The sequence below is a fragment of the Micropterus salmoides genome, unplaced genomic scaffold, assembly GCF_014851395.1.
Source record: "Micropterus salmoides isolate LMB-PRFRI ecotype aquatic unplaced genomic scaffold, ASM1485139v1 Ms_hic_scaffold_7, whole genome shotgun sequence".
NCBI lineage: Eukaryota > Metazoa > Chordata > Actinopteri > Centrarchiformes > Centrarchidae > Micropterus > Micropterus salmoides.
The window spans coordinates 30,818,672-30,846,588 of NW_024044459.1; the positions used below are offsets into that span (position 1 = coordinate 30,818,672).

The following is a 27,917-nucleotide window of genomic DNA, read 5'->3' on the forward strand; positions in this document are numbered from 1 at the left end:
ACACTTACACATAGTTAGATTTTCAAATTTTATTTTAGCCAAACATGAAACAATTTTATCCTTGCGACATTAACCCATAATGTATATGTGTATGTTAATTAACAGTAATTTTCACTGTCTCAATATCAAAATATTTAAAGATAAAGTGCAAAAAATAGTCATTTAGACTTTTGTGAAGTCTTGAAAAAGAAATATGTTACTACTGCATTTCCTCTTATGATTTATGAGATACAGCTTAATGATATAAACCCTTTTTTATAAAAAATAATCTGCAACACTCCTTTCCTCCTGACAGTATTTACTTAATATACTGAAAGAATATATTAGCATCCTTTGTTCAAATTATAGTAATTAAATCTCTAGTGTCCAGTCAAAGACTCTTCTATATTCCGGTTTCCACTGCAAAGCAATCAGGGATGTTGCAGGACACCAAGAGAGTATTTTGTGAGAACATGAGTGTTAGGGCAGAAGTGTCTCAGTACATGTGTTTCCCCTACTTCCTGGGTGAAAGGTTATATGCTAGTTTCATCGTCCTCCTGTTCTTCTTCCCCCGATGTAAACTCTTTTTCGCTGCTGTTCTCGTAGCTGTCTGGATACATCCTTAAATCTGAACAACAGAAACATCAGTTAGCAATATGTCGCTCCAATAAGACAGTCATTACCACAAGAAAGAGAATACTGACAGGCCTGGGAGGAAGTCCATGCATCCTGCATGAATTATTTGGTTTGATTTGTTGAAGAAATTTTGGAGAGGACACAAGAAGAGGAAGAGGAAACACAACGCACCTTTGAAATATCAAAACAACTGTGTCTGAATGTTTGTGTTTGTGTATTTGTTTGCTGGGCTTGTTTGTTTTTGAGCACAGTTTCTTTCCGAGCAGCTATCCTCTAGATGCCAGTATCGTGCCTACCCAGAGACGTTAATTAATAGCTAATCAAAGCTAATGTCTCAGCAGCACATCGCCAGCACAAAGACATGATTAATACGTAATCAAAGGCCGTGGAGCACAACGCACAAAGCAGGGCCCACCCCCATGCCTCAAACACTACTGTTGTTATAGAAATAAACGAACACTCGCGGCTTAATTAGCTGGCTGTTGGTGTGTGTTGTCTTCATTTGAAGTTGTTGGGGAATAATCTCAGAGCCAACGTTGGCCTCCTGAGTGACGACACAGAGGTGACATTCGAATACATTATGCACATACACGCACCAGAAAAAAAACAATGATGACAAAAAACCCTAAGCAATGCAAATCACATATTGGTTTAGACAAAAAAACGTATTATTCAAGTAACGTTAACGTCTCTCTCTCTCATACACACACACAGCAATACTGACCTGCTAGGCCCAGTCTGTGGCAGCAGGACCCACAAGAGTGTTTTTGCAGGAAACCGCTGATGGCAGCATCTCCAAGGTTATCAGGACCAAAAAGCATCTCACCCCTGTTACTGCTGCAAAAGGGTGAAAAAAACGCTGTTTTACTAACATATAGTTGAGACCATTTGGAGTTCTGAAATCAGAGTGGAAAAATGGCTGAAACTGGGTTTAATTAATAACTTTGATGTGTGGCTAATTAGTGTACCTTTGATCGTCTGCCATAATGACCGTTGGATCGGTCAGAGCCTCTCCTACTCCTGTCAAGAAAAACACAGAAAAGAAAGAAAGACAGATAGGTAGATACAAACTCAACAACTCACATGTGTGTAAAGGAATCTACCTTGTATATCGAGCACCAGAAGCTCTCTTCCTGAGTACTCATATGTCCAGTGGGAGAATGCTAGTAGCATTTCTTCTAGAGAACAGCAGGGGGAGATCTCTTCTCCCGTGTTGTTGTTGTACTTCCTGAAGTCACCAGACATGTTGCTCTCGATAGTCAGCCACTGGCCATTCGAATGCCAGAGGACCAGCGATACATCTAAAAACCTGTTGAAGAGAAAAAGACAATTAATACACGCAAAGTCACACACAGATGCATATACCAGTGAAAACACTGGTAACACTCACATACGCACCTTGGCGAGTGGTGCATATCATCAGGTTTGACTTGGTTGAACACTTGCATCATCTTCTGGGCAGCTCTCTGCTGCTGGATTTCCTTTAGGGAAGCCAAAGAGAAGTTGATCATAAAGTTAAAACTATAGAAAGCTTTTATTGTAAATATGGAATAAAATATGTAATGTATGTGCACTTCACATTTGGTACACTTACCCTTAAACAAAGTTGCAGTGCCGTGCTGCCATGGAAGTACCTCTGCCAGGCACGAACCACCTCTGGTTTGAAGGCTTTGACAATATATACAAGACCAGGTCTGAGCACGTCCCGTTCTGCCCAAGTACAGAGCACCCTGCTGCCACGCCGGAGACCCCCATCCAGAGAGCCCTCTTCACTGGAAAGTGGCTGCAGCATGGCAGAAAGGCCTCGTGACGACCAGGAGGAGACCGTGCCAGATTCAGTGTCAGAGGTCACTTCCTCCAAAGAGTAGATGCTCACCTCTTCACCTCCTGCAGAATTAAGATGTCAGTGTGAAGAGCATGGAAAGAGATGGAGAGAAATACAAGAGATACATTTTGCAAAGTAAAACAACAGTAATAAACATACAATAAGGTGACTGTGACACCAAACACAAAAGTTACCCATAATGGAAACAGGAGTGAAGGGAATGGTGTGAGCCAGTCTCATCAGATTGTTTCTCTCCATAGCTGTTAACACACGAATGCAACATGGTCACAATTACACAGGAGGTAAAATATAAGTAAAAAAACAGGTGCACAATGGACAATTCCAGGCAGAAAAATCTCTAGAGCACCACAAAAATGTTGATAGCCACAACTGATCAAAATTTTCTGTATGCGACCCTTAATACCTGAATAGTGCGGATACAAATTGTCAGTGGACTGGAATAAGGGACTCTTTGCTGCAGCAAGCAAAAAAGGAAAAGGAAAATACATATACAGTAAATCTCAAAATAATGATAATAATTATAATAATAATTTTTTTATAGGAAATGTATCCAAACTGTATGTTTAGAAATACCTTCAGGGGTAATCCCACTCTGTAAACTGCAACAGAAACAGAGAGAAAAAAATATATATTACAATGTTCAGCTGTTCATAATTCATGGATATTAGGGGAGGCCAAAAGAAAGGCAGACTTACGAAGACCTACGACTCATGGATCTGGCCCAACTGTTCCATACTGAATGAGTGGGGCTCCACATATCCTGAGGGCCAATGCAAACATAATCAGACAAATCTCACAAACATATTGTACACTCAATATCTCATATGTCTTCAATATTTCCACAATTACCACAATATATTGCCCACTTTGCCACAGATTTACCTGATAGGAAAACACTTGCTTCTGCATCAAATCCACTGATTCGAAATCTGAAACAACATTGATCATTTCAATTATTAAATCTTTCAAACAAAACTAGTACCGTAAGCAACTTGCACATTTTATTAGGTCACTGTTCCTTTTCTCTTTATTTATATGCTGGGTTTATTACATATTACATTCAGACAGGCCAAATAGGACATTTATTATTCTCACATTCTCCATCTTGTCATTTGCCTTCTGGTGCCACTGTGCATTCAGGTTCAAAGGAATAAGGTATGCTTACAGTTTTATTAATTACTAATAGCACTGTTTATTTAAATAGCACTGTAGGTCCTTACTGAGCTGACTGAGGCTGGTTGAAGCTGACCAACATGTAGATTCTCCTCTCAATCTCCGGCGCCTTTTCCAGCAAGCATCAGACAAATGGGACTGTGTGGTTAGGTAGAGAGTCATAGAATAAAAAAGAAAACAATTAGCAGCGTTTCAATGTTTTGACCCATGTAATATTCAATAGGATTGTCTGAAGAACTTTACAGTATCTGGACTGCTCTCTTGTATCTTCACTGTCTTCCTGTTCTGGTTTTTGCCCCTGCTGTCTAAGACTTGACTGAAGTCAGAGGACTTGGACCACTCTGCAAAAGCAAAAACACATCTGTTAGAAAGTGTGGCTGCATGATAAGAAAAAACGAAGATTTAGTACACAAAAGTAGAGATATAGTTATTTTTGATTATATGCAGGGACAGACATGAAGAAATGAATGCTGCACATCTGAATAATACATGTTTTTATAAATGGCCAGTTATAATACTTTTTCAAACATGATTTTTTTAAATCATCAACTAAAAATCAACAAATAATTATGTTTTCTAACCCATGCATTACAAACTACAATAATACCTCTGCTCCTGCTGCAACATAGCGATGTGTTGTCCCTTAAACTCCTCCCATCAGACAAACTCTCTTTGTTCAATAGTTCGTTAAGAGAAGAAAATGATCCCCTCATTGGACTCAGGGGTGCGCCAGAGAAAAAAATGTTCTCCACACTGGATGACAGAGACCTGCAGTGGCCGTAGGGACGGTCTCTGGACAGACACGCCCACCTGTGGGATTTCACAGGTCTTCCCCATTGGCTGGAAGGTCTGGACAGAGAACTTGGTTGGCTGTCATCCTGAGAAAAGGCAGGATTTACCAAACCCTCAGAGATGTCTCGAGGGTCAGACAGAAGGACAGCGTTGCTAGAGGCTCTGGATACTATATTAGACAGTTGTTCCTGTGCCTTATCTTCCTCATGCTCTTCCTCTTCTTCCTCCTCTTCTTCTTCCTCCACTTCTTCCTCCTCTTCCATCGAAGTTTTCTGACTAGGATACAGGAATGGGTCACCTGTCAAGAGTTTATAATGTGGTGACTCCACACCTCTGGGAGAAAGAGGAGACCCGCAGCGGGACGGTCCACATGAGTGACAGGGTGTCTGATCCCTGAAACCACCGAGAGGAACTCCGCCTCCGTAAAAGTGAGAGAGGGAAGCATGGGAAGCAGGTCTAGAAACTCCAAGCCAATTATCACTGGGATAATCAACAGTAGCTGCCTGTGAATCCTGGTGGAAAAAACATTTGTTAAGCAAAATAGTTTACACTGTAGAAGAAGTTATTATGTGGTAGTTTTTATTGTTATGAAGCTGAGAGACAATTCTAGATATTAAAATGATGACATGATACTTCATGAGTCTCTGTAAGAAAATTCTCTTTTAGCTTGGCTCCGATCAAAGGTCAGGTTTGGATCATCCTCATTCTTCTTTTTTTTAACAGCTATCATTTTGAAATGACATCCTATTGCAGAGACTGGACCACTTCATTGGCATTATAGGAACCGCTCTAAGCTGGTTTAAGTCCTATATATCAGAACGATTTCAGTTTGTACATGTTAACGATGAGTCCTCCATGCACGCCAAAGTTAGTCATGGAGTTCCACAAGGATCTGTCCTCAGACCAATCCTGTTCACTTTATATATGCTTCCTTTAGGCAATATTATCAGGAAATATTCCATAAACTTTCATTGTTATGCAGATGATACTCAGTTATATCTATCGATCAAACAAGATGAAACTAATCAGTTAGCTAAACTTCAAATGTGCCTTCAGGATGTTAAAACCTGGATGACCTGTAATTTTCTAATGTTAAACTCAGATAAAACTGAAGTTATTGTTCTGGGGCCCAAGCACCTCTGTGACGCATTATCTAAAGATATACAGTGGGTACGGAAAGTATTCAGACCCCTTTAAATTTTTCACTCTTTGTTTCATTGCAGCCATTTTCCAAAAATTAAAAAAGTTCATTTTATTTCTCAGTAATGTACACTCAGCACCCCATCTTGACAGAAAAAAACAGAAATGTAGAAATTTTTGCAAATTTATTAAAAAAGAAAAACTGAAATATCACATGGTCATAAGTATTCAGACCCTTTGCTCAGTATTTAGTAGAAGCACCCTTTTGATCTAATACAGCCATGAGTTGTTTTGGGAAAGATGCAATAAGTTTTTCACATCTGGATTTGGGTATCCTCTGCCATTCCTCCTTGCAGATCCTCTCCAGTTCTGTCAGGTTGGATGGTAAACGTTGGTGGACAGCCATTTTCAGGTCTCTCCAGAGATGCTCAATTGGGTTTAAGTCAGGGCTCTGGCTGGGCCATTCAAGAACAGCCACGGAGTTGTTGTGAAGCCACTCCTTCGTTATTTTAGCGGTGTGCTTAGGGTCATTGTCTTGTTGGAAGGTAAACCTTCGGCCCAGTCTGAGGTCCAGAGCACTCTGGAAAAGGTTTTCGTCCAGGATATCCCTGTACTTGGCCGCATTCATCTTTCCCTCGATTGCAACCAGTCGTCCTGTCCCTGCAGCTGAAAAACACCCCCACAGCATGATGCTGCCACCACCATGCTTCACTGTTGAGACTGTATTGGACAGGTGATGAGCAGTGCCTGGTTTTCTCCACACATACCGCTTAGAATTAAGGCCAAAAAGTTCTATCTTGGTCTCATCAGACCAGAGGATCTTATTTATCACCATCTTGGAGTCCTTCAGGTGTTTTTTAGCAAACTCCATGCGGGCTTTCATGTGTCTTGCACTGAGGAGAGGCTTCCGTCGGGCCACTCTGCCATAAAGCCCTGACTGGTGGATTGCTGCAGTGATGGTTGACTTACAACAACTTTCTCCCATCTCCCGACTGCATCTCTGGAGCTCAGCCACAGTGACCTTTGGGTTCTTCTTTACCTCTCTCACCAAGGCTCTTCTCCCCCGATAGCTCAGTTTGGCCGGACGGCCAGCTCTAGGAAGGGTTCTGGTCGTCCCAAACGTCTTCCATTTGAGGATTATGGAGGCCACTATGCTCTTAGGAACCTTAAGTGCAGCAGAAATTTTTTTGTAACCTTGGCCAGATCTGTGCCTTGCCACAATTCTGTCTCTGAGCTCTTCAGGCAGTTCCTTTGACCTCATGATTCTCATTTGCTCTGACATGCACTGTGAGCTGCAAGGTCTTATATAGACAGGTGTGTGGCTTTCCTAATCAAGTCCAATCAGTATAATCAAACACAGCTGGACTCAAATGAAGGTGTAGAACCATCTCAAGGATGATCAGAAGAAATAGACAGCACCTGAGTTAAATATGAGTGTCACGGCAAAGGGTCTGAATACTTATGACCATGTGATATTTCAGTTTTTCTTTTTTAATAAATTTGCAAAAATTTCTACATTTCTGTTTTTTTTCTGTCAAGATGGGGTGCTGAGTGTACATTACTGAGAAATAAAATGAACTTTTTTAATTTTTGGAAAATGGCTGCAATGAAACAAAGAGTGAAAAATTTAAAGGGGTCTGAATACTTTCCGTACCCACTGTAGTTTCCCTTGATGGCATCGCCCTGGCCTCCAGCAACACCGTGAGGAATCTTGGAATTATCTTTGATCAGGAAATGTCGTTTAAGTCTCACATTAAGCAAATTTCAAGGACCGCCTTTTTTCACCTACGTAATATTGCGAAAATCAGGAACATCCTGTCTAAAAATGATGCAGAAAAACTAGTCTGTTACTTCTAGGCTGGATTACTGCAATTCCCTATTATCAGGCTGCTCGAAAAAGTCCATTAAGACTCTTCAGCTGATCCAGAATGCTGCAGCACGTGTTCTGACAGGAACCAGGAATAGAGATCACATTTCTCCTGTCTTAGCTTCTCTGCATTGGCTTCCAGTAAAATCCAGAATAGAATTTAAAATCATTCTTCTTACCTACAAAGCTCTTAATGGTCAGGCACCATCTTATCTTAAAGAGCTCATAGTACCTTACTACCCCACCAGAGCACTGCGCTCCCAGAATGCAGGGTTACTTGTGGTTCCTAGAGTCTCCAAAAGTAGACTAGGAGCAAGAGCGTTCAGCTATCAAGCTCCTCTCCTGTGGAACCAGGTTTGAGTTTGGGCTCAGGAGGCAGAAACCATCTCCACATTTAAGAGTAGGCTTAAGACTTTCCTCTTTGATAAAGCTTATAGTTAGGGCTGGCTCAGGTGAGTTCTGAACCATTCCTTAGTTATGCTGCTATAGGCCTAGACTGCCGGGGGATTTCCCATGACGCACTGAGCTCCTCTCTCCTCTACTTTCTCTCCCTCTGTATGCCACCTCATCCCATTAATGCATGTTACTAACTCCCCTTTCCAGTAGTCTTGTACTTTCTCGTCCCTCTCCTCTCTCCTCCTATCACTTCCCGCAGGTGTTTCTGGCTCTGGAGCTGTGGAGTCTGGATCTGTGGTTGCGAGTCACCTGCTGTCCCCATGTTCATGCTCAACACCCTCTGCTACCACAATTGTTACTAGTCCTATTGTTATTATAGTCATAAACATTATGATTATTATCATTAACACTACTATAAATATCTGTACCATTTTTCATTTAGTCTATAGCAATATCACCTTTACTGTCTGTGTATACTGTGTAGGCTGCCTTCTATCCCGCTCTCTCTGTCTCTCTGCCCCCTCTCCCCTCTCTCTCTGTTGCTCTCTCTCTCTCTCTCTCTCTCTCTCTCTCTCTCACACCCCCAACCGGGTTTCTGCCTCTTAAAAGGAAGTTTTTCCTTGCCTCTGTCGCCCAGTGCTTGATTGGTTCTTGGTGGGAATTGTAGGGCGGTAGTACGGTCTAGACCTGCTCTTTTATGAAAAGAGCTCTGAGATAACTGTTGTTGTGATTTGGCGCTATATAAATAAAATTGAACTGAACTGAAATGAACAGCATTAAAAGAAAACACTAAGTACCTCCTTTGTTCCTTCCTCTCCCTCGCCTTGTCTTCTTCCCCTGCCCCCCCTGGCTCCGACATGGCACTCCTGTGATGCCACTCTACTCGTCACCACAGTGCAGCCCTTCAGCAAAGAAGGCGGGGTACTTTTACACGACTTTGCCATCACTCGACGCATATTAAGTACATCACAGTCTGCTCCACTTCTATGCGGTAGGCTACAGCTGTGAGAGAGGATGTGCTGGGACGCTGTGATGGGTCGACATTGAGCCAGGCGTGCCTCCTCCTGGTGTAGGCTGTCAGAAGCAGAGAGCAGAGTCAGGGTGTCCACGGCCAGTGCCGAAAGGTCCTGGAGTTGACCCAGCTGACAGTCCAACTCCGACAGGCCGTCCTGAATGAATATGACCTTCTCTGAGACCTCCCCAACCATCATGCACATCTCTTCGACTCTAGTGGAAGAAAAATATAAAACAATTAAATAACATTTACAACAGTCAATGCAGTCACCTATAAGCTCATACCAATGTCACAATGTGACTGACTTTTTAATGCCACTGATAGGAGACTTTACACAATTATGACATTCTGTATAATACTTTATAACACAGTCACATTTAAAATAACAGACTACACCATCAAAAAAAGATACACAGACGTGTAAAGCCACATTCTTGCCAGATTGTGGGACAATGTAAACCATATTTACTATTTTTTTTCTAAAAATACATTAACAGTATCACTATTCACTTCATTAATCTATTATTTTTTAGTTTTATTATTTATTATTATTTTAGTTAGAAAAAAGGGCCATTTTTGAACAGCCATGAGTTTATTGAGAATCAGCTATCATCTCAGGACTAACATCAACTTAAATACCTGATTATCTAGTATGTACTAGAAATTGTGATTTTGCAGGAGAGGGAAGAGGCCCTGGTAGGTCATCCTCTCAGATAACACAAATTCTGAACAGTCCCTTCAATTCCACATCCTACACTTCTGGTTAATACAAATACAACCTCTCAGCTGTGGCTCTGATCCTGTTGATTTGACTGCTGTGGAGACCTTCACTCTTCTCATGGAAGTAGGCCTGCACACATTTCTCCTCAAACTCATGGAGTTTTTTGCGATCCTCATGGCCCAGGTAGAGCTCTGGTAAAGATGGGAGATGTGACTTGTAAGATGTGTATAGACAACTGCTAAATTAGTTTTGTAACTACACACATACACACTGCGATACTTACTAAGTCCAGAGCCTCGCTCCTCCCGCTCAGCATCTCCACTACATTTCCTGTACATGGCACTCAAACCTAGGCTCATGTGACTGACGAGGATAAGGGGTGGTGGCAGCCACGGCCTCTCCTGATAGGTCATTATGTAGCGATAACGATTGTACTTCCACAACTTATTTGATGTTGATGCCATGTCAAAGTAGATGTTGCTGTTATTGAGAAGACAATGTTCATTCAAAGGTAGTCTTTATAACCCTCCATTGTAAAAAATTGTATTCAGAATTTCTTTTATAAAGATGCTTACTTAAAAAACGCAATGAGAACGTTGACCATGATAATATACTGGAAGAACATATAGACAGCCTGGAGGAATGGCGTGATAAAGGAAGCAGGAGGACATGGATTATCGTCGTCACATGCTGTTAACATACACAAACACACACACAGACCATACATCAGCGGCAATCAATAGCTCCATTAACAGTAATACAGGAATACACTGTAAAATGTTTTAGCTCTTGTACATCTTGAAAATAAGTTATATGAACCTTTACCAATCTCTTTACCTCTTTAATGCCACAAATACTTTCAGCCTGAATGTAGAAATGTCAGAAAGGTCATATGATGCTAATTTTCAGGATCATAATTTTATTTAGGGGTTGTACCAGAATACCAGAAGGTTTACATGGTTTCATTTTCACCAAAAAAAACACCATACGCTCCATTTTAGCTGCTGAGAGAGGCATCTCACATCTATTCTATTATTTTGTTTGGACTTGCACGTGCACTGTACCTAGTACGGACTACTAGCCAATCAGATGCTAACAAACAAGGTAGTATGATCTGAAAACCCACCGCTTCAGCCAGTAACTGTGGCTTCGGTTCAACCATACATGTTCGAGACCAAGTGTAATCCTGAGACACTAGAATAACAACCTTAACCAGCTTTGCAACCTAGACTGGTAAAACAGTGGTAAGTGGTAATTTGTAACAAATCAGTCTTTCATAACACAATCTTTGAGGGTGTCTAATGTTCGGTAGGGAGGGTGGGGGGTGAGAGGAGGCAGCGGGCGGACATCTTGTCACTATGTGTGCTGCAGCTCAGTTTTTGAGGGCGTGCCTGAGTAGTCGCTAGGCGAGCATTATGGCTCGTGTTACATAGTGGTAGATAGGTTACAGAAGTAAAGGCTGAACTCCAATCAGGCTGCTCTTTATGCAGTTCAGGAGCAGTGTTTTCTGTGGGAGATGGTAACTCCCTTTGGGGTGGACTTTGCAAACCTATTACATCCACAAAAAAGGTAAATAACACAATAAAGGAAAGGGAATAAGCCAAAAAGCATAATATGACCTCTTTTATATACCATTCTAAACTTTCACTGGGGACATGATTTGACACATGATGTGCAGGACAGACATATCGTATTGTAAAACAGAGCCTCAACTAAAGCATTTAATTTAAATTACTTTAGCCATTATACCAAAACTTTACAGTCCCATGGCATCTACAGTATATGTTGTACACATATCAACACGCATAAACCGCTGCATTAAAGTTACCAGAGTCCTGAAACAATAAGGATAATCACCCCAGTCACCTTTAGCCTGCAATTAATAACACACATATTAATTGAAAGGTGAAGCATCACTTCTCAAACAAGTATCACTTAAAATGAGGTGACACTGATTGATTGAATGACTGAATGACCGACATGGATTTTCCACCAGTTATATGATTCACTTTGCTTTAACTTTTTACTTTACCTGATCTGAATGTGTCTTCTCAAGTGGCAAGTTGACCTTGATGCACCTCCACCTCCTCTAAGAAACTCAAGGCCAAAGTCACCTAACTTTGACTGTGTTAAATTATCACTAGTTAATAAGTATTTCTGTTGAACTACTAACCATATATCTCTGATGCATAGACCTCTCCAAAGATCATCCAGTAGGGCTGGAAGACTACGTCTCGAGCTAGGCTCCAGGACGGCTCCTCATTTGGTGAAAGGATGGCCTTCCTGGACACACCAAAGCTCAGCAGCACTATTGCCATCATCACCACTATGAAGAACATGTTACTGGTCTGAGTAGACACAGAGGGAGGAGAAAGAGGTGACTAAAAAAAAACACTTTTCCACTTTCTCTCCAACAAGTAGTGTGCAGTCTCTACCCACCATTTTAGTGATCATGGTGAGGTAAGGGCCAGCATGCTGATTGACAGCTAGCAGATCCATCACCCTGACGAACCAGAAGATGATGTCCAGACAGTAACTGATGCGTCCTGCCGTCCGGTAGGGATTAGCAAACCAACGCATTGCCAGTCCAGCCAGGAAGAGTAGGACGGCTATGAAATCTGATACATTCCAGTACTCTGAAAACCAAATCTTCAGCTTCTGGCTCAGATTCCTCGGCTCGGACATTAGTACCTTATAAAGTATAGTAAAGGTATATATTTAGATTTTTTTTGTTATGTAGCATAAAGCTGTAGAAAATGTATGTAGCAAATGCACATAAATAGTTAAATAATTTCAAATGGGAAAGAAGAGAAATAAATAAGATAACAAGTCTCTCTACTGGCTCTCTCACCTCTCTGGTTTTCTCCACTGCAGTGGACAAGATGTAAGCTATGACCAGCCACTCCTGAACACTGGGTTGATCCCCCATCTCCACTAGTACAACGTACGAAAATAACATCAGAAAGGCCAAGTAGGACATCTGAAGTGGAAACAGAGACAGAGATACAGAACAATTAGAAAAACATACATTAAATATCAAACATGCTGCATCAAAGACAAGGACGTACTCTCATCCAATCTGTGTAATGTGTTTTCAGTATAACAACACACATAACACCTACTGTGTGAAACCAGAACTTGACAACAGGAGCTGTGTAGAATTCATAGATTCTTTTGACCCAGGACAGACAATGCATGGTCATAGAAGATACAGTTTCTGACACGGGACACGGGCATTTGTCATGGAAAGACAGGCCTCGCTCTGCATCCTGACTGACCTATGAGAGTAGAGCAGGACAAGAGAAGAGAATGGAAGACAAGACAAGAGACGTACAACTATTAGGATTCCAGTTCCAGTTTAAATAAAACAGTGCTGGATAAGTGCACTACTGGCACTTTACCGCGTGATTAGCTCCCTCAGGGGTTGGTCCTGACTTCACAGAGTCCAGTCCAAACAGCATTGCCTCATGGAATTGTGGAACATGGCACATTTCAGCTTTGCTTTTAAACTCCAGTAGCAAGATGGCAGGGGGCAGAAGAAGGCTCAAAACTATCTGAAAGAAAGAGTGTGTCATGTAAGCCTGTACATCCAGAAAGACAAGGAAACCATCAAACATATGTTTAATTAAGCAATATTTTTAAGTTTACATTGAATCAAATTACTAAAGCTGATAATACAAGGGGCAACATTTTTAGGGCAATGTTGGCAATCTTGCTAGTGGCAAGTCCGACTATGTTTTGAACGGATAGCGGCGGTGCGGGACTGGTGGCAGAGTGGTAGGGGAAGGGGATTACGATAGTAATCTTTACTCATTACCATTGATGGCAACGTTACCTGCACGATTGCTCTAAAAGTTGCTCTGTTTATCATCAGCTTAAAGTATTGTGAAAGGGACGCTAGGAGTACTGAGAATAGTGTATATATATTCATTTGTCTTTTTATAGTGACACAAATGAATTATACATAAGACAAGAAAATATTTATAACACAATCAGAGACTTTACAGGGGTTATATATTCAAACATAATATGAATTTTATCAGGTCAATGTGACAACTCTTGCAGTGTTTACAGTGTATTTACCATGGCAAATGCGTTGCATGCAAACTCCTTAAACTTCACAAAATTTTTGTTTTAATCTGTTTTGGGGTTTTGTATTAGCACATATTACTTGTGACAGAAATTCACTCATCAATGTCAAAAAGGATGTACAGGGATTGGACTGAGTGAAGCAGACCTTGAGATGATCACTGCTAACGGCATCTCCCGTCCAGACAACCAGACCAAACAGACTAAACGTCACCCAAGCGAACTGGGATAAGTGCTAAGATAGCCCAGGTCGGACCTAAGGCTATTCCTGGCTAATGTCCGGTCTCAGAAAAACAAAACTCAGCAACAGGAAATCAGAGACTGCTATTCCCTCATCTTTACCAGCATGTGAAACCAGCATCACAGAGAACCTGACATGATCATCTCACATCTCCACGCTGGTAAAGAAAGCTCAGGAACGTTGTCAGTTTCTTAAGGAAACTTAAGAAGGCAAAATTCCCATGCCAAGTTCTTAATAACTTTTACAGAGTAGCAATAGACTGGACTGGAAACATTACAAACTGACGTAGGATGAGCACGGCCCAGGACAGGAGGGCTCTGTAGTGGGTGATTCAAACCACTCAGAAAATCACTGGTACCCATTTACCAAGAATCAGTTACATCAGTGAGGTGAAGTGCCTGCGCAGAACCCAATGGACACTAAAAGACAGCCACAGCCTGATCGCCCAGCTGACATCTGGCCAGAGGTATGGAAGTATTCACTGTCATACCACCAGACACCAGAGCAGCTTCTTTCCCCAGACTACTAATTCATCCTCAGCCCTCTCACTATGTAAAATAGTTTTATTATACTACTGTATATAATAAACATTTGTTTTTGTGAGTAGAATAAAGGCAACTACAAAACCTTTTTATACAACCGTGTGTTGTAAAATGATAAATAAATCTATCATGACCTTCTACCTTGTTTACCTTCAAAACTGAGTTTTTTCTCATGTTGAGTGGGCCAGTCCAGAGATCTGTGAGGAGGGTCTGAGTGCAGGAGTGTGAGACGAATGGTCTATGACATGAGGAGACGGCCATCTGCAGACAGGTAAAGTGGCTCCATGCCTCCATCTCTGAAGTCAACAGCTTCATGGCCATCTGCTCATTCTGACGAAATGCACAGTCTAACACATCCACCGCCAGCTGACCAAACTCACTAAGACGCAGACACAGGAGAGACATGCAATCATGCAGGTTTTCATTGAAACAATTTCATAAAGTCCATGATTTATATATATATATATATACTGTATATACACACACACCAAAACTCACCAGTACTGCAACAAACAAATAACTGCTGTTACGGCTAATACAAACCTTTTTTAGGTTGCAAATGTCCCCATATGTTGACTACTGACAACACACAGAGTAACATATATACACTCACAGCGAGTATGTCTTGAATTGCTCTGCAATGTTGTCGTCCATACTGCTCTGCCGTGCCTCAGAGGCCATGGAGCGGTAAAGCTTGCAGGCCACAGTGGCACGTGCAAGCGCTTCCTCGCCGTGCTGCCACAGGAACAGTGCCATCGGCTGACGTTGATGAAGCACAGCCCACACAAACAGGTCATTGAAGTTAAAGGGAACCAGCAGTGGAGCATCGGGAAGGCCACGGCTGAACGTGATCTCTCGACTGCTCCCGGGTGACACATCTTGCTCCTAGATGGAAAAGTAAAATGTGTGGACAAAAGAATCGACAATGGAATGGAAATAAAGGAGAAATGGCACAAGGAAAAAAAATAAAGTGAGAAAAAAAGGAAAAAAGGGGAGAAAGAAGGGCAAAATGACAACACGTTTTGTAATGTAAAAATAAAATGTTATACAAGGCTATTTTAAAGAAGTTAGGGCTGCCTTTGAGATCTAAAAGGTGTCTACTTAAAAGAGTAACATGGCTATAAAATGAAAGAGGTATACAGGACTAGAGATTTTTTTCCAGCATGTAATGCATAATTTAAAAAAATCACACACCAACCTTGGGTTTGTAGGGCTGAGCAGTTCTACAGAAAGGCAGGTCCTGGCGACTCCTGCCCATCTTAGAATTTGGTATTAATCCCCGTCTCTGTTTGGACAAGGAGGTGGAACTGTCCCGTCTACCCCCCTGTACACACCGTAACAACGAGGAGAATGCATTATTTGTGAAAAAGGTCAAGCATAATTAGGATTTCAAAAACAAAAGATATATAGGATATATAGGTTTATAGGATATTTTCTAATGATCACTGCTCACTTTGTCCTGCAGGCGGCTGTAGGCAGCTCTAAAGTTTTTCCGTGTGTAGGTGCTGCGGTACGCTCCTCCTATAAGGTATTCTATCACCAGGCCCATGTCAATGAGAGAAAGACGGTAACCTATGGGAAGAGAAGTCTACACACACACACGCACACACACACACACACAGAGTAAATACACATTAACTATATGTGGTAGATATGGCTGCTACAGTAAATAAAAAACAGTATCTAAGTCCTGTGGCTCAGGATATAGAGCGGGTTGGCCGTTACTCGGAAGGTTGGCGGTCCAATCCCCGCTCCCCCAGGTTGCATGTCGAAGTGTCCTTGGGCAAGATACTGAACCCCGAATTGCCCCCTGGCGGCAGTTACTTTCTGTCTGAGCACTTAGGCTCAGTGTATGAATGTGTGTGACTGGTGAATACAGATGTAGTGTAAAAGCACTTTGAGTGGTCGAAAAGACTAGAAAGGCGCTATACAAGTACGGAGCATTTACATTTACATACAAGTACGGAGCATTTACATTTACATACAAATACGGAGCATTTACATTTATATATAGTGTAAAAAATGCAGCTCTACTCAATATCCTGTGTAAAAGCCAATAATGTCTGAGTAAACAGTGTTGTCTGCAGTGTAACGGTGTAACATTTTCACTAATCACCTGTTTCGCATCTTCAACAAGGTGGTGGAGGAAGCGGCCCGTCTGCCCCTGCGATTGTGGAGGGAAATTTTTGTTCAGAGAGAATAGACAAGTAGACGGAAAACACCAAAAACCAAATCAGATCAAAAACAAAATCTGCTTTTTAACACAGTTGCATATTGCATACACAGTTCTGGGATCCTTCGCTCGTTTATTAGGGGGACTTATTATCCCAGAGTTATGAATAAGTAAACAGGCTTTAATACACAAAAGATTAAGGCAGCGTGGAGAAAGCCAAGTGTGAGTATACTTACGACAAAGAGTTTTGTGATCTCAAAAGCATCCTAAAACAACTGGGAAAATACCCTGAATGCAATTGACCGCAGAATTTATTGGTGCAAAACACTTACAGCGCATTATTGTGATTTCAGTCAAAGCCAGAGTTTTGGAATTTCTGCTTCAAGTGTCACAAACAAAAGAAGTGAATTTCTTCTGTTTGTGTAGCAAAGTGCGAGCCAAGGAGAAACAAAAGAGGAAACAGTCCAGCTAAACAAAACAAACAGAAGTACTGTGGGGAGAAAATATTTTCTAACAAGATATTTTACTAATAGCATTTTTTTTTATTTACTTCATTGCTGCATTTCTATTCTTAACCAATGAGACAAATACAAAATAACAAAATAACAAAATATGAAGGAGATGGAGTGTCGTAAACATTAGCAGTAGATACTTAAATATATTCTAATACATAATAATATATTATAATACAGTACCGTGTTATAGAGCTCCTCAAGGCGATCCACAGTGAGGAAGCGGCTCATAGTCATGCCATTGTCAATCAGTAGTTTGACAAAACTGACCCGGTCCATCACCAGAGCATCCAGCATGGCCTGCTCCAACGACCCCACCTACATTCAGCACACAATTATTATGATTACATAACAACTATGAAGATTTTGAGAATGAATTCTTATGTGCACTAATGCCATATAATTACACCACAGCTTGCAGATGCACCTGCCAATGCTGTCCGTACACCAGGACATTTTTCTGTGCAATGTCAGCCCTGTCCCAGGCTAGAGCCATACTCAGCTGCTCTGCAGGAGTGGCCTTGGTTCCTGTTCATTATACAGAACAAATAACACACAAACAGAACTTATATTGTGCATTGCTAGACTATAACACACATTTCCTAGACTATAACACACCTTTGTCCCGGCTGACATTTCAACTTGTCATAGCAGGAAAAGCACATGTCTAACATTAATGATTGTTGTTCCATTCAAGTGCACCACTAAGTCTTGCCGTGCTTGCCTAATAACAAGCCTGGAACCGATAAACTACGATTGTTAATCAATCACACCTGTGTGTTTCCTGCTATGATGTGTAAAAATGTCTGCAGTGAAAAATATCACAACCAAGAGGAATAAAATAAGTACCCTTAAGAGTAGTTGTCAAAATGGCTGCATCAGGTGCCATTTGGTCCTCTGACTCTGAGTCATAGATGGTTATCTGTTGTTCAAAGACATATTGAAGTGGTGTGAGAAGTCCATGTGCTCAATCCTAACACATTCCCAAATGGTGTTTTACTTACAGACTGCCTGTGATCCATACACTGCAAGAGGAGACTGTAGAGCTGAGAGGCTTCTGCTCTCTCTACTCCAAACACATCTCCAATCCTGACAAGGAAGTCCTCTTTAATGTCAGCATCCAACTGCCTAAAACATTTAGTGGACAGGTAAGTTATACCTTTGTCAAATCTGCGTATTAAACAGTTACATAAGGTACAACAACACTTTCGAACTAAACAGATTCATTTTACACAGCTGGGTACATTCATCACACCTTCTACACAGAGAGTGATTAAGTGTCCTTGGGCAAGATACTGAACCCCAATTTCCTCCCGAAGACTGTGCGAGTATGATTAATTCGTTTCTGATGAGCAGATGGCACTTTGTATCTGCCATCAGTGTGTGAATGTGACATTTAGTGTAAAGCACTACACATTAGTAGAAGTACATTTACCATTTTAACATACATACCTGTCATGAGCAGTCTGCTTGTGTAAGAAGGCGAGCAGGTCAGCGGCCCTGCCCGACCCCTCGAACACAAACACTGGCACAGGGGGCACACTGCTAACATAGTCCAACACTGTGGACACAATGGCAGGGCCTCCCTCCACCACCACACACACCACAGGCACTCCTTGGTTCAGTCCTTCAGTCAAGAAGGGGGGGAGAGATCACATCAGTCACATCAAACCCCGCTGATTTTCTCACCTCCCATATATATCGCACAGAAACGCTTGACTTGACTCACGAGGGTGTATCTTCTGTAGTTGGATGTGTTTCTCCAGCTTCCTCCTGAGGCCTTGCTGGCAGCCATGTTTTCCCAGCGTTCCATCATCCACCAACAGAAAGTGGGAGTGGAAACCATTAAGACAGGCCCTCTTGCTCAAAGGGTTCCCCAGTGGCTGGTAGGGCCTGAACACCTGAACCATGAGTGAAAGTCACGTCAAGAGCCAACCAGGAGACACTGGCATTTGTAAGATGTAATCTCATTGAACAATACATAAGATTTTAGTACTCACGTCTCTACCTATAAGGTCCACGTTGTTGTCGATGACTCCCCATGGTGTGATGCCGACTGTGTTTCTCTTCCTCAGGTCGTGGCCCCCAAATGTTTTAACTGCCTCACCCACATACTTAGACACACCTAGAAAATATGTAAAGAGCAGCTAAATGCAAAGCAAATATACAATTCAGCAGTATAAATAAAGAATTCAGCTGACTTAAGACTGCCATTAAATTAGTCTTTGTGCAACTGCAAACAAATGGATGTAGCATGCCGGTACGCCCCACAGATTAGACCCAGGGACATTGGAAATTAATGGATTGGCATCCTTACAAATTAACAGCCTACTTGAGTTTACACAGCGCAAGAAAATGAACAGGAGGTATTTTTATAACAGCATGTCATACAGAAATGTACATGCTATTCAATATTTTACCTTCTGGTAACTGGAGATCAGTACACACACAGGTTTTAAAACCATTTGTAACACCTACCTGTATTAATGCCATCAGTGAGTATCCATGCCCCCGTGCTGACAGCAGCAGTGATCAGCCCTTTGCTGAAGGCCTGCTTGACTTTAGGGGGCAGGGTGAAGTTTTCTGAGCCTCCCTGGACGATGAGTAATAGCTTGGGTCTCTCCATCTGCCACTCCCTCAGCATCAGTTGGAGCAGCACCTCTGGTTTCGAGTCCACAGCCACACGAACATACTGGACAGGAAACATATGTATTGTTAGGGGTTGAAAGGCTCTTTGCGCTCCCTTCTCAGGCACTGCTAGTGAGACTGTTTTGTTAGTACCGCTTGAAGTAGATATCTTTCATCATAGCAAACCAAAGCTTGTTTATACAACCATCAAAATCCAAATCTCTGTCTTTGTCCCTCCCGGACAAACATTTACCGTAGAAAATGGGACAAAAGCAATAAAAACTAGGTATGATAATGGTGCAAAACAAAATTATTTTCCTTTGGCTTAGAAATACATATACTGTACAGTTAGCTCACTGACCTTAGCCCGGCAGACGCGTGTGGCTGTGTCCTGAAAGTCTATGGTCCCATAGGCATTGGTGGGACTGGCTTTGGTATGGAGCTCTATGGACCAGTTCTCTTCCATGTCCTGTCCAGGACCAGGATAAAGGGATATAGTGGGAGGGGACTCTTGCCAAGTGTGCTCCCCCATCAGGCAGCCACAACAACATCTGGCCAATGGAAACATTAATATAAGTATAGCAGGTGAAGGGAGGAAAACCAGAGCACCTCAAAATCAAGATAGGGTTGTTATTGGTATAAATCACACACAGGCACCTGACAGGCCTCCACCTGACCTATTTAAGCCAGGCTACAATTAATCCCCCTGTTCCTGTCTCCCTCCCTTCCTCTTCACCTCCCTTTGTCCTTGGGTAGACGTCTCTATGTTCAGTTGTTCATAATTTTTCAGCCCACAAAATTCACACACATCTCTCATTCAATCAACCTCCCACACTGTTGATAACCTCCTTCCCTTATGTTTTTATACATGGATATTAACAAAATAAAAGACCTTACTACTTTCCTTAAGCCAGGATGTCACACAGTAAAACAATTACTTCCATTCTAAATATGTAATGGCATCAACAAGACATGAGAGAAACAAAAAAAAACGAAAAGGGGTAAATAGTGAAATAAACGGTGTAGGAAAAGTGACACATACGTAAATCACCACAATAATAAAACAAGAGCTTCACTGGAATGGGGGGTAGGGCATAGGAGGTGAATGTAATGTGTTTGAGGATGGTATGAAGACAAACACACAATTAATAAATTATACCTGATCAAGTTTTGGCATACTTGGCATACTGGAATACATCTGTAAGAAACAGGAAATAACACATTATCAAAGAATCCACGCAATTTCTATTCCTGGAAGGAAGGGCTGACTTCCAAATAGTTTTTCGCTCAGAAAATCTTTCTTTCTAACCACTGCTGTTAATGTTATACTACGTACTAATAAATCAAACCATTCTGTATTTCTTCTGAGAATCATAAAAATGTGTACTTTGAACACTTTTTTGGAAGCTCATCAATGTAATCTGATTCCAGTTTACCTGTGTAGGTCCCGAGAAGAAGGGATAAACTTCACACACTCTCTCTTGAAGAAGGTTTCCTCAATCCAAGACTTTCGTGACTGGGATAAAAAGAGAACATATTTACTTACAGTAAACAGATCCTGGAGCAGCTAAGCACTATATTTTCAAATGCATTGTCAAACTCATCTTCCAGCAAGAAAACACACTGTCCCTGAAAAGAAATGTAATCAGTGACCTTCTCAGTGAAGCGCATTGCACTGCTGGCAGCAGCCTACATGCCCACAGGGAACTAACTCCCCGTCACAGGAACCTGAACTACACTCAACATTTACGGGATGTGAGATATAACAGTCAACCTCCCATTGAACTTCACAGAAGTCTTTTTTTCATGCTTTGCCTGGTTTTTCAAGGTCTAGCCTGCTCCTGTGCTCCATTTCCCAGACAAATTTAACAATGGCCTCACTCAGTAAAGCATTGTTGGTAGGAAAAACATACACACATCCCCTTCCTGCGATTCGTAAACATGGCTGGGAGCTGGAGTGCTCCCTCTCTGGGTCAGACTGTGCAAACACTAAACAAGGTCCTGAAGTGTGGCTGATTTATAGACAATAAACCTCATTAGTTTATCATGTGCTGCAGCGGCAATTTTATAATTGCCACATGACTAACAATGAAACATTGAATCAACTAAAGTACTAATTTAATATCCTTTGCTCTATATGGGCATGTATTCATATGGTTAGTTATGCAGATGTATAGCAAAAGCGTCTGTTAATATTATTCCATAATTAAAGAGGTGGGCAAACATGTGAGGCAGTTCTGCATGAAACTTCCCTTATTAGAATTGACAATTATTCAAACAGATAAAATATTGCATTGTGTAACATAATAACTCTGTTTCTATCAGGACATTCACAAGAAACTGTAACCTCTCTTGACTTGTCAGCTTCACAGCTGTAACATTGTTTCTGATGACTAGCCTATGCCATGCACTATATTTAATGAGGTTATCGGGTAAAATCATTATCTGGTAGTTAATCATCAGATACAGAGTTACAAACATACATTGTTTTCCTCTGAAATGCTGTGCAGACAAAATATAAAGTTTCACAAAATGTAGGTTAAATACATACTGCAGAAGAACCAGAGTCCTAGTAGCTTTTACTCAGCAAGTAACGTTATGTTAGCTAAGTAATTAATAAGTCATGTAAGTTAACACCAGGGTTAAGTTAGTTTAATTTGCTATTAGTTTGCCATTTGTAGCTTGTTTACAGCTATTACCTTAAATAGCTCCGTGTCAGAGCTTCACGTCAATTTGTGAGAGGATGAACAAGACAGATGAGAAGTGATTTGGTGTCAATATATTCAGAAATGAGCAAGCTATTAAAAACACCTCCTTGAAAGGGACATATGTTAGGCATCATGACACCGATAATGGTGTTAAGGGATTTCCTAAGGGCTTTCCAATAAACTAATAGAGTTGTGAGAGTGGTGAGAAGTGTTCCAAGACACATGAGAAGTGGTTTAATGTCAGTTTATTCATAAGTGAACAAGCTACTGAAATTAAAACCTTGAAGTGTGCATACTTTAGTGTTGATAATAATGTTAAGGGATTTTCTAAGGGCCTTTTCACAAACTTACAGCTGAGAAAGTTATGAGAGGATGTCAAATACCTGTGAGTGGTGGTTTGATGTCAATATATTATAGCAAGCTACTGAAATTACAACCTTGAAATGTGCATAATTAAGGAAATGGGTGATTGATGGAGGATTTTTATTTACAAACTCATGTGTGAATTAAATGTTTATGGGCTGTCACTTTCTATAATGGCAGTGGTTTGAGATTTTAGTGTTAGTGAAAAACAAAGAAATTATGCAAGATTGAAATGAGTCGTAGGCCAGGCTATCGCACTTTTACGACGGTCCCAACTATGCCTGTAATGGCATATGGTAATGGTGGGTTCAGTCCTTTGAGCTCTCAACTGCGTTTCCATTATTGGTGATTTCAAGTTGATCAAAACGATGAAACGTAACAGCCGCGAAAACCGACAGATGTGAAATATTAAGGTTACAATAAAGTCAGTAACGTTGATTAGGCTATCCAATTAAATATAACATAACGCACTGTAGAAAGATATTATTTATCTAAAGTGCATGCTGGAGACGATATTTAAATACAAAGCTGAGGAAACTGGTTTTACTAATCTGTGACATTTAGCTAAATTACAATGTTGCAAACAAATGTAAACTTTGATAACATTAGCTGTATTAGCTAACGGCAATAGCCTAAGTGGTGATAAATAGCTTCACACGTTATAATAGGTATAAATAGCGGAGCTGTTTGTACAAACACGCTGGGCTCTTCAGTACATCACATAAATATTAACGTTAGTACATAAGTTAACTTACCATAGCTGTACACTTAAGTTAAACACCTGTAATTCACATGTAAGTCATGAGTCTACATGTATCTTGAGTCTAATCCCACCATTTCATCATTACACCCGTGACAAGCACTGACTGTCTGCCCTTTTATCAGCCGCCGGTCCAAAGGGCAGCCACAGCCTTTCCCAGAAGCCTTGAGGAGTTCATGGCCTCCTTCAGACAGATCCAGGTCTATTAACAAATGGAAGTGATAATATAGAGTCCCCCATCCTGGTCCTAGTCCACAGGGAGGGAGATGTGGGAATGGTAATCAGTGAAAGTAGGCAATAACTTTAATTTGACTGAAAATTGATATTCAAATTATATAGGGGGTTTTGGACCACATCTAAGTGTACATGCTCTATCAGGACAGTGGAAGATTAATTTTCATATATACAACACATCCAATTTAAGACAAAACATGATTGTGTAATTGGTGTTTATTGCCTTATATAGACTGCGAAAGGATGCTCAATATGTTACTGTTTCATGGTTTGACTGTGTGATCTGTTAAATTTGTATTTACTGTATATTGTCACGTGTGTGTAATTTGCTACCATATTTCCATATTGGTGATGATCAAATAGCAGGTCTGACAAATACTTTGAATTTTATTATCATTTTAAAGTAATCAAAACTAAAATTGCACGAGTATAGAAAACAGTTGTATCAGTACCATGTCATGTAGATAATACACTGAAGCCTTTAGTAAGGTGTTTTGAAAAAAATATATTTCGTTCTACAACTCAGTCACACAATCAATCACACAAACAACAACTTTAGGATGAGTTAAATAAAAATAACATGCTCTGAAAGATATTAATATGACCTGTTATGCATAGCCCCAACTTAATAACCTAATTTCTTTAACATTATACTAGGCTTGCACAGTAGGGATTCTGCACAAAATAAAAAGCATGTTGTACACCAGTCTGTCTGAAACACTTAACAGAAAGCTGTTTTAAATAGATATTCTTTTTATAAGAAAACTAGCTTTCTGCTATTTAAGGATGGATGGGCAACCTTTAGAAGAAGTGGGTCCCCATTGTAACAAGAACAGTATTGCTGTAGTGTATATCTCATTGATCTCACTGAGATCTTACACCAGCATGCCGCTCACTTGCTACACCCTTTATCACTCTGACAGGGCTGGCAGTCTGCGACATCAGGTTGTTGCATCTCACCTGGATGCATTTCATCAAGTCTATCTGCTGAAAAGCATCACATTTTCATCATGATGCTTGCCTGCTGCTGATCGCTGCACCTATCTATCATCTTCAGGTTTCCATGGCATCAGAAGACGAATCTTTGACTTTAGTCTTGTCTTTTGTTGTTTGGGAATGGTCGTTGGCATCTTCTAGCAGTGAAAGGTCAAGTTCGGGTAAGGGGACCCTCCAGTACTGGAAGGAGTTGTAAGTGGAGTCTTCAGCGTTGGTGTCTTCATCAGCCTGAGAAAGAGAGAATGACTGAGGTCAAAGCAGCAAACAGTGACATTTTAGAGTGGCTGCACTGGTGAGATCAACCTAAACTGGACTAAATCAGAGCCATAGTTCACCCTCTGACATTTGACAGACCGCTGGGAATACAGCGAGCTATACAACTGGTAAAGGGTGACATCTAGTGGACTGCTATGACACCTAAACTGCCGACTTCTGCTGTATGTTATAAAGTATAACTTACTTTATCATTAGAAATAACAGTCTCTGAACCCGCGCAGTCCTCTCGAGGGCGTTTCTTGGAGCTCGTGGGCGCGCTGGAGCTGCGACGGTCCTGGAAATTTCCAGAAGTCTGCACCGTCAAAACACTTGCCGCGTGCTTCCTTGTGTCGCAGTGTGTGGCCTTGCGATGATAAAGAGCCGCTTCTTCTTGTTTCTCAGGGTCCTCGAAGTAGTACGGTCTCTTTCTGGAGCGGCCGCCCAGTAAAGCCATCAGGGACGGCTGACTCAGACCCCCGGTCGGAGCCATGCTTCCCAGCTGCATGTCAACACTGCAAAGTGAGCGGTAGCATCTTTTGGAGGGAGAGTCGTGCAGCAGAGCGTCCTCGGCGCGTCTCTTCGCCATGAACGTCAGCTCCGTCGGTGCACTAAACCAAACCAGCAGTAAGGCAAACAACACGTGGTACTAAAAGACACCGAGTCCAGCCGCTTTTCACTGCCTAATGTTTTGCGTGGATGAGTTCAACAAAACATTCAGCACCGGTAGCAAAATCATTGAGAGGCAGTCGGGATGACCAATCAGAGGGGAGTAAACACAGTCGCTTCCTGTGGCGGGTACATTCAGGATGATCCGTGCTTTCACTTTATCTGGATCTGGACCAGGAGTTTACTAGAAACAGAAGTGATAGGAATGTCGGCTCTTTGAAAGGAATCGGTTTAGATTCAACTTTATTGTCATTATGCAAAGTATGGGTACAGAGCTAATGCAGTTTGCATCTAACCAGAAATATAGCCTAGTGTTTTTACAGATGAGTTTATATTATATCTTCATGTAAATGGCATTGTCTTTTACACATAGTTATGTTATTCTTTTATAACTTGAACATCTGTTTATTCCATATTTATAAATTTTTACATTTATTTATGTCAACTGTATGTTTATGTCTAGCACCTAATCACCAGAGCAAACTCCTCCTACCTTTAAGATACTACTTGGCAATAAAGCTCTTTCTGATTCTGATTCTTCTATATGTACAGTGGAGTTACTATATATAAATATTAAACAATGTGAATATATTAAAAATGTATAGAAGAGAATTGGACAGAGTTAGAGAATGGAGAGTGCAAATGTAAGGATGTATGCCTTTGTATGAACAGCAATTTATATGGCACAGTTGGTTAATCTACAGTAACCGTGTAGGGGTTCAGCCTGTGTAAAAATATAAGAAATAAGTAATAAATAGTAAATAAATAATAGTCACTGCCTAAGTTACATTCTTATTAGTTGTAAGACATAAATATGCACGATTCTTCATCTGCAGTACATGGAAATATTCTGTCATAGTGATGGTTAAAAAGTGGGATATTTCAAGAATAACTATACTAGTTGTATAACAACCTAAATAACACCCTACTAATGAAAACTGAATAGTATGGTTAATAAATAAATGACACAACTCTATACAGACACACACTGTATATTTCAGTTAGTAAAAGTAAACCGACACATCACTAAGAAATAGACCTACTGATGTCAAAGTCCAATTCCTCCCGCTGAACCCTTAAGAACTGTTATTCCCCAACATGCAAGTTGTCTAAATGTTGTTTCAAAGCCTTCTCAGGACTACAGTCCTGCTGGTTGAAAAAGAGTCCTTTATTTATAAATTTTTGTCAGCTCAAAAGTTGTCAAATCTAAAAATACTGGAATTAGTCTATAAAATACCCACCATGTATTTGTTTTTCTTTCATTTCAGGATGTTCTTTCCCCATGCTGCTTCAAATAATTCCCAGAAAAAACACCACAGACCAGACATGATCTCAGTCTCTTCAATAGGAGCTACAGCCCTGATTGTAATGATCTACTTTCTGGCTTGCTACGTGACGTGCTGGTATAAAAGACAATTCATTGGCTTCCTGTTCGATCAGCCTAAGGTAATACTACTAACCTATAAGATGTTAACTGGGCCTTCAAACATGTTTGAGCTCCCACAGATTTAGTTACCACCGCTTGTTGTTTGCCCTTTCACTCAACAATTAGTTATAAGAGTTACTTCAGTTGTTATTGTGCTTTCATGCTGCATATTTTATAATTGTTTAATCAGTTGACCTCCCAGGCGGGTGTGCTTTAGCATTTTGCTGAACTGCACTCTGACCCAATGCTCATGTTGTTCTTTTCTCAGACTGTGACTGTCATACTTGGCCTTCTGCTTATTGCCCAGGTACCATCCACTCTAAGTAATGTGACATGTCAGTTATTAAGCTATTAACACTGGTTACAAAACTGAACTTTGCCTCTAAAATGGAACATTTAATTTAAAAGTTTCCATTGGCTACATCATCCAGTAAATGGCATGCAGCTGTGGTTGTCATGCTATATATGTGTGTATGTGTGTGTGTGCATCTGTTAGTCATACATATACAATTCAAGTTACGTGGGAGCCAGTGGGAGGTCAGCTCCCATAAGGATGGTCTGAGCTCCCATGGAAGCAGTAAAATCATGCTGGGGTCACTAATTCATTTATCAACAACCATTATTTTGAATTACAAATAATGTATTTTTCATTGTAATTAGTACATACTATTATTTTCATTAAACAAGATAAACAGCCTTAAATGAACACACTTTCCTGAAACTATATATATATATATATATATATATATATATATATAC

General features: G+C 40.8%; 2 protein-coding genes and 1 long non-coding RNA gene across 4 annotated transcripts; 1 reads left to right on the forward strand and 2 right to left on the reverse strand.

The window, feature by feature from the left end:
* Positions 1 to 14: 14 nt before the first annotated feature.
* Positions 15 to 23,636, reverse strand: trpm6 (transient receptor potential cation channel, subfamily M, member 6). 2 transcript variants are annotated; one of them, XM_038702775.1, is made up of 40 exons: positions 23,577 to 23,636; positions 21,187 to 21,266; positions 20,910 to 20,948; positions 20,112 to 20,301; positions 19,601 to 19,814; positions 19,123 to 19,247; positions 18,852 to 19,023; positions 18,575 to 18,749; positions 18,127 to 18,250; positions 17,972 to 18,044; positions 17,550 to 17,650; positions 17,306 to 17,440; positions 16,554 to 16,601; positions 15,891 to 16,025; positions 15,636 to 15,761; positions 15,051 to 15,322; positions 14,588 to 14,816; positions 12,967 to 13,119; positions 12,688 to 12,843; positions 12,417 to 12,545; positions 12,005 to 12,256; positions 11,739 to 11,913; positions 10,141 to 10,255; positions 9,849 to 10,045; positions 9,624 to 9,756; positions 8,627 to 9,056; positions 4,242 to 4,938; positions 3,878 to 3,975; positions 3,682 to 3,772; positions 3,344 to 3,390; positions 3,157 to 3,221; positions 3,035 to 3,060; positions 2,865 to 2,915; positions 2,635 to 2,700; positions 2,210 to 2,502; positions 2,014 to 2,096; positions 1,719 to 1,924; positions 1,584 to 1,635; positions 1,340 to 1,452; positions 15 to 607 (listed from the first exon to the last, which is right to left on the reverse strand). In XM_038702775.1, the coding sequence occupies exons 1-40, from the start codon at positions 23,577 to 23,579 to the stop codon at positions 513 to 515; spliced, it is 5,964 nt and encodes a 1,987-aa protein (XP_038558703.1). In that variant the 5' UTR covers positions 23,580 to 23,636; the 3' UTR covers positions 15 to 512. The 2 variants fall into 2 exon arrangements, with proteins under 2 accessions (XP_038558703.1, XP_038558702.1); XM_038702774.1 differs by lacking the exon at positions 23,577 to 23,636 and adding an exon at positions 21,404 to 21,631.
* Positions 23,637 to 24,184: 548 nt separating this feature from the next.
* Positions 24,185 to 25,819, reverse strand: wu:fa19b12 (uncharacterized protein LOC560551 homolog). The gene is made up of 2 exons (XM_038704576.1): positions 25,272 to 25,819; positions 24,185 to 25,039 (listed from the first exon to the last, which is right to left on the reverse strand). Exons 1-2 carry the CDS (start codon positions 25,650 to 25,652, stop codon positions 24,869 to 24,871), a joined length of 552 nt encoding a protein of 183 aa, XP_038560504.1. The 5' UTR covers positions 25,653 to 25,819; the 3' UTR covers positions 24,185 to 24,868.
* On the forward strand, positions 25,560 to 27,793 carry LOC119892377. The gene is made up of 3 exons (XR_005442547.1): positions 25,560 to 25,690; positions 27,001 to 27,178; positions 27,427 to 27,793. It is a non-coding gene; the product is annotated as an uncharacterized LOC119892377 (long non-coding RNA).
* Positions 27,794 to 27,917: the final 124 nt, after the last annotated feature.

What these genes read in the sequence shown, in the direction of transcription:
- trpm6 (XM_038702774.1), bottom strand. An exon ending in ATGTTGCAGCAGGAGCAGAG is followed by an intron (nt 3,976 to 4,241) that starts GTATTATTGTAG and finishes TTGCTTTTGCAG; the next exon opens with AGTGGTCCAAGTCCTCTGAC. An exon ending in CCACAGACTGGGCCTAGCAG is followed by an intron (nt 608 to 1,339) that starts GTCAGTATTGCT and finishes TCTGTTGTTCAG; the next exon opens with ATTTAAGGATGTATCCAGAC.
- wu:fa19b12 (XM_038704576.1), bottom strand. Translation starts at nt 25,652, where the DNA reads ATGGCGAAGAGACGCGCCGAGGACGCTCTGCTGCACGACTCTCCCTCC. An exon ending in CTGTTATTTCTAATGATAAA is followed by an intron (nt 25,040 to 25,271) that starts GTAAGTTATACT and finishes TCTCTTTCTCAG; the next exon opens with GCTGATGAAGACACCAACGC.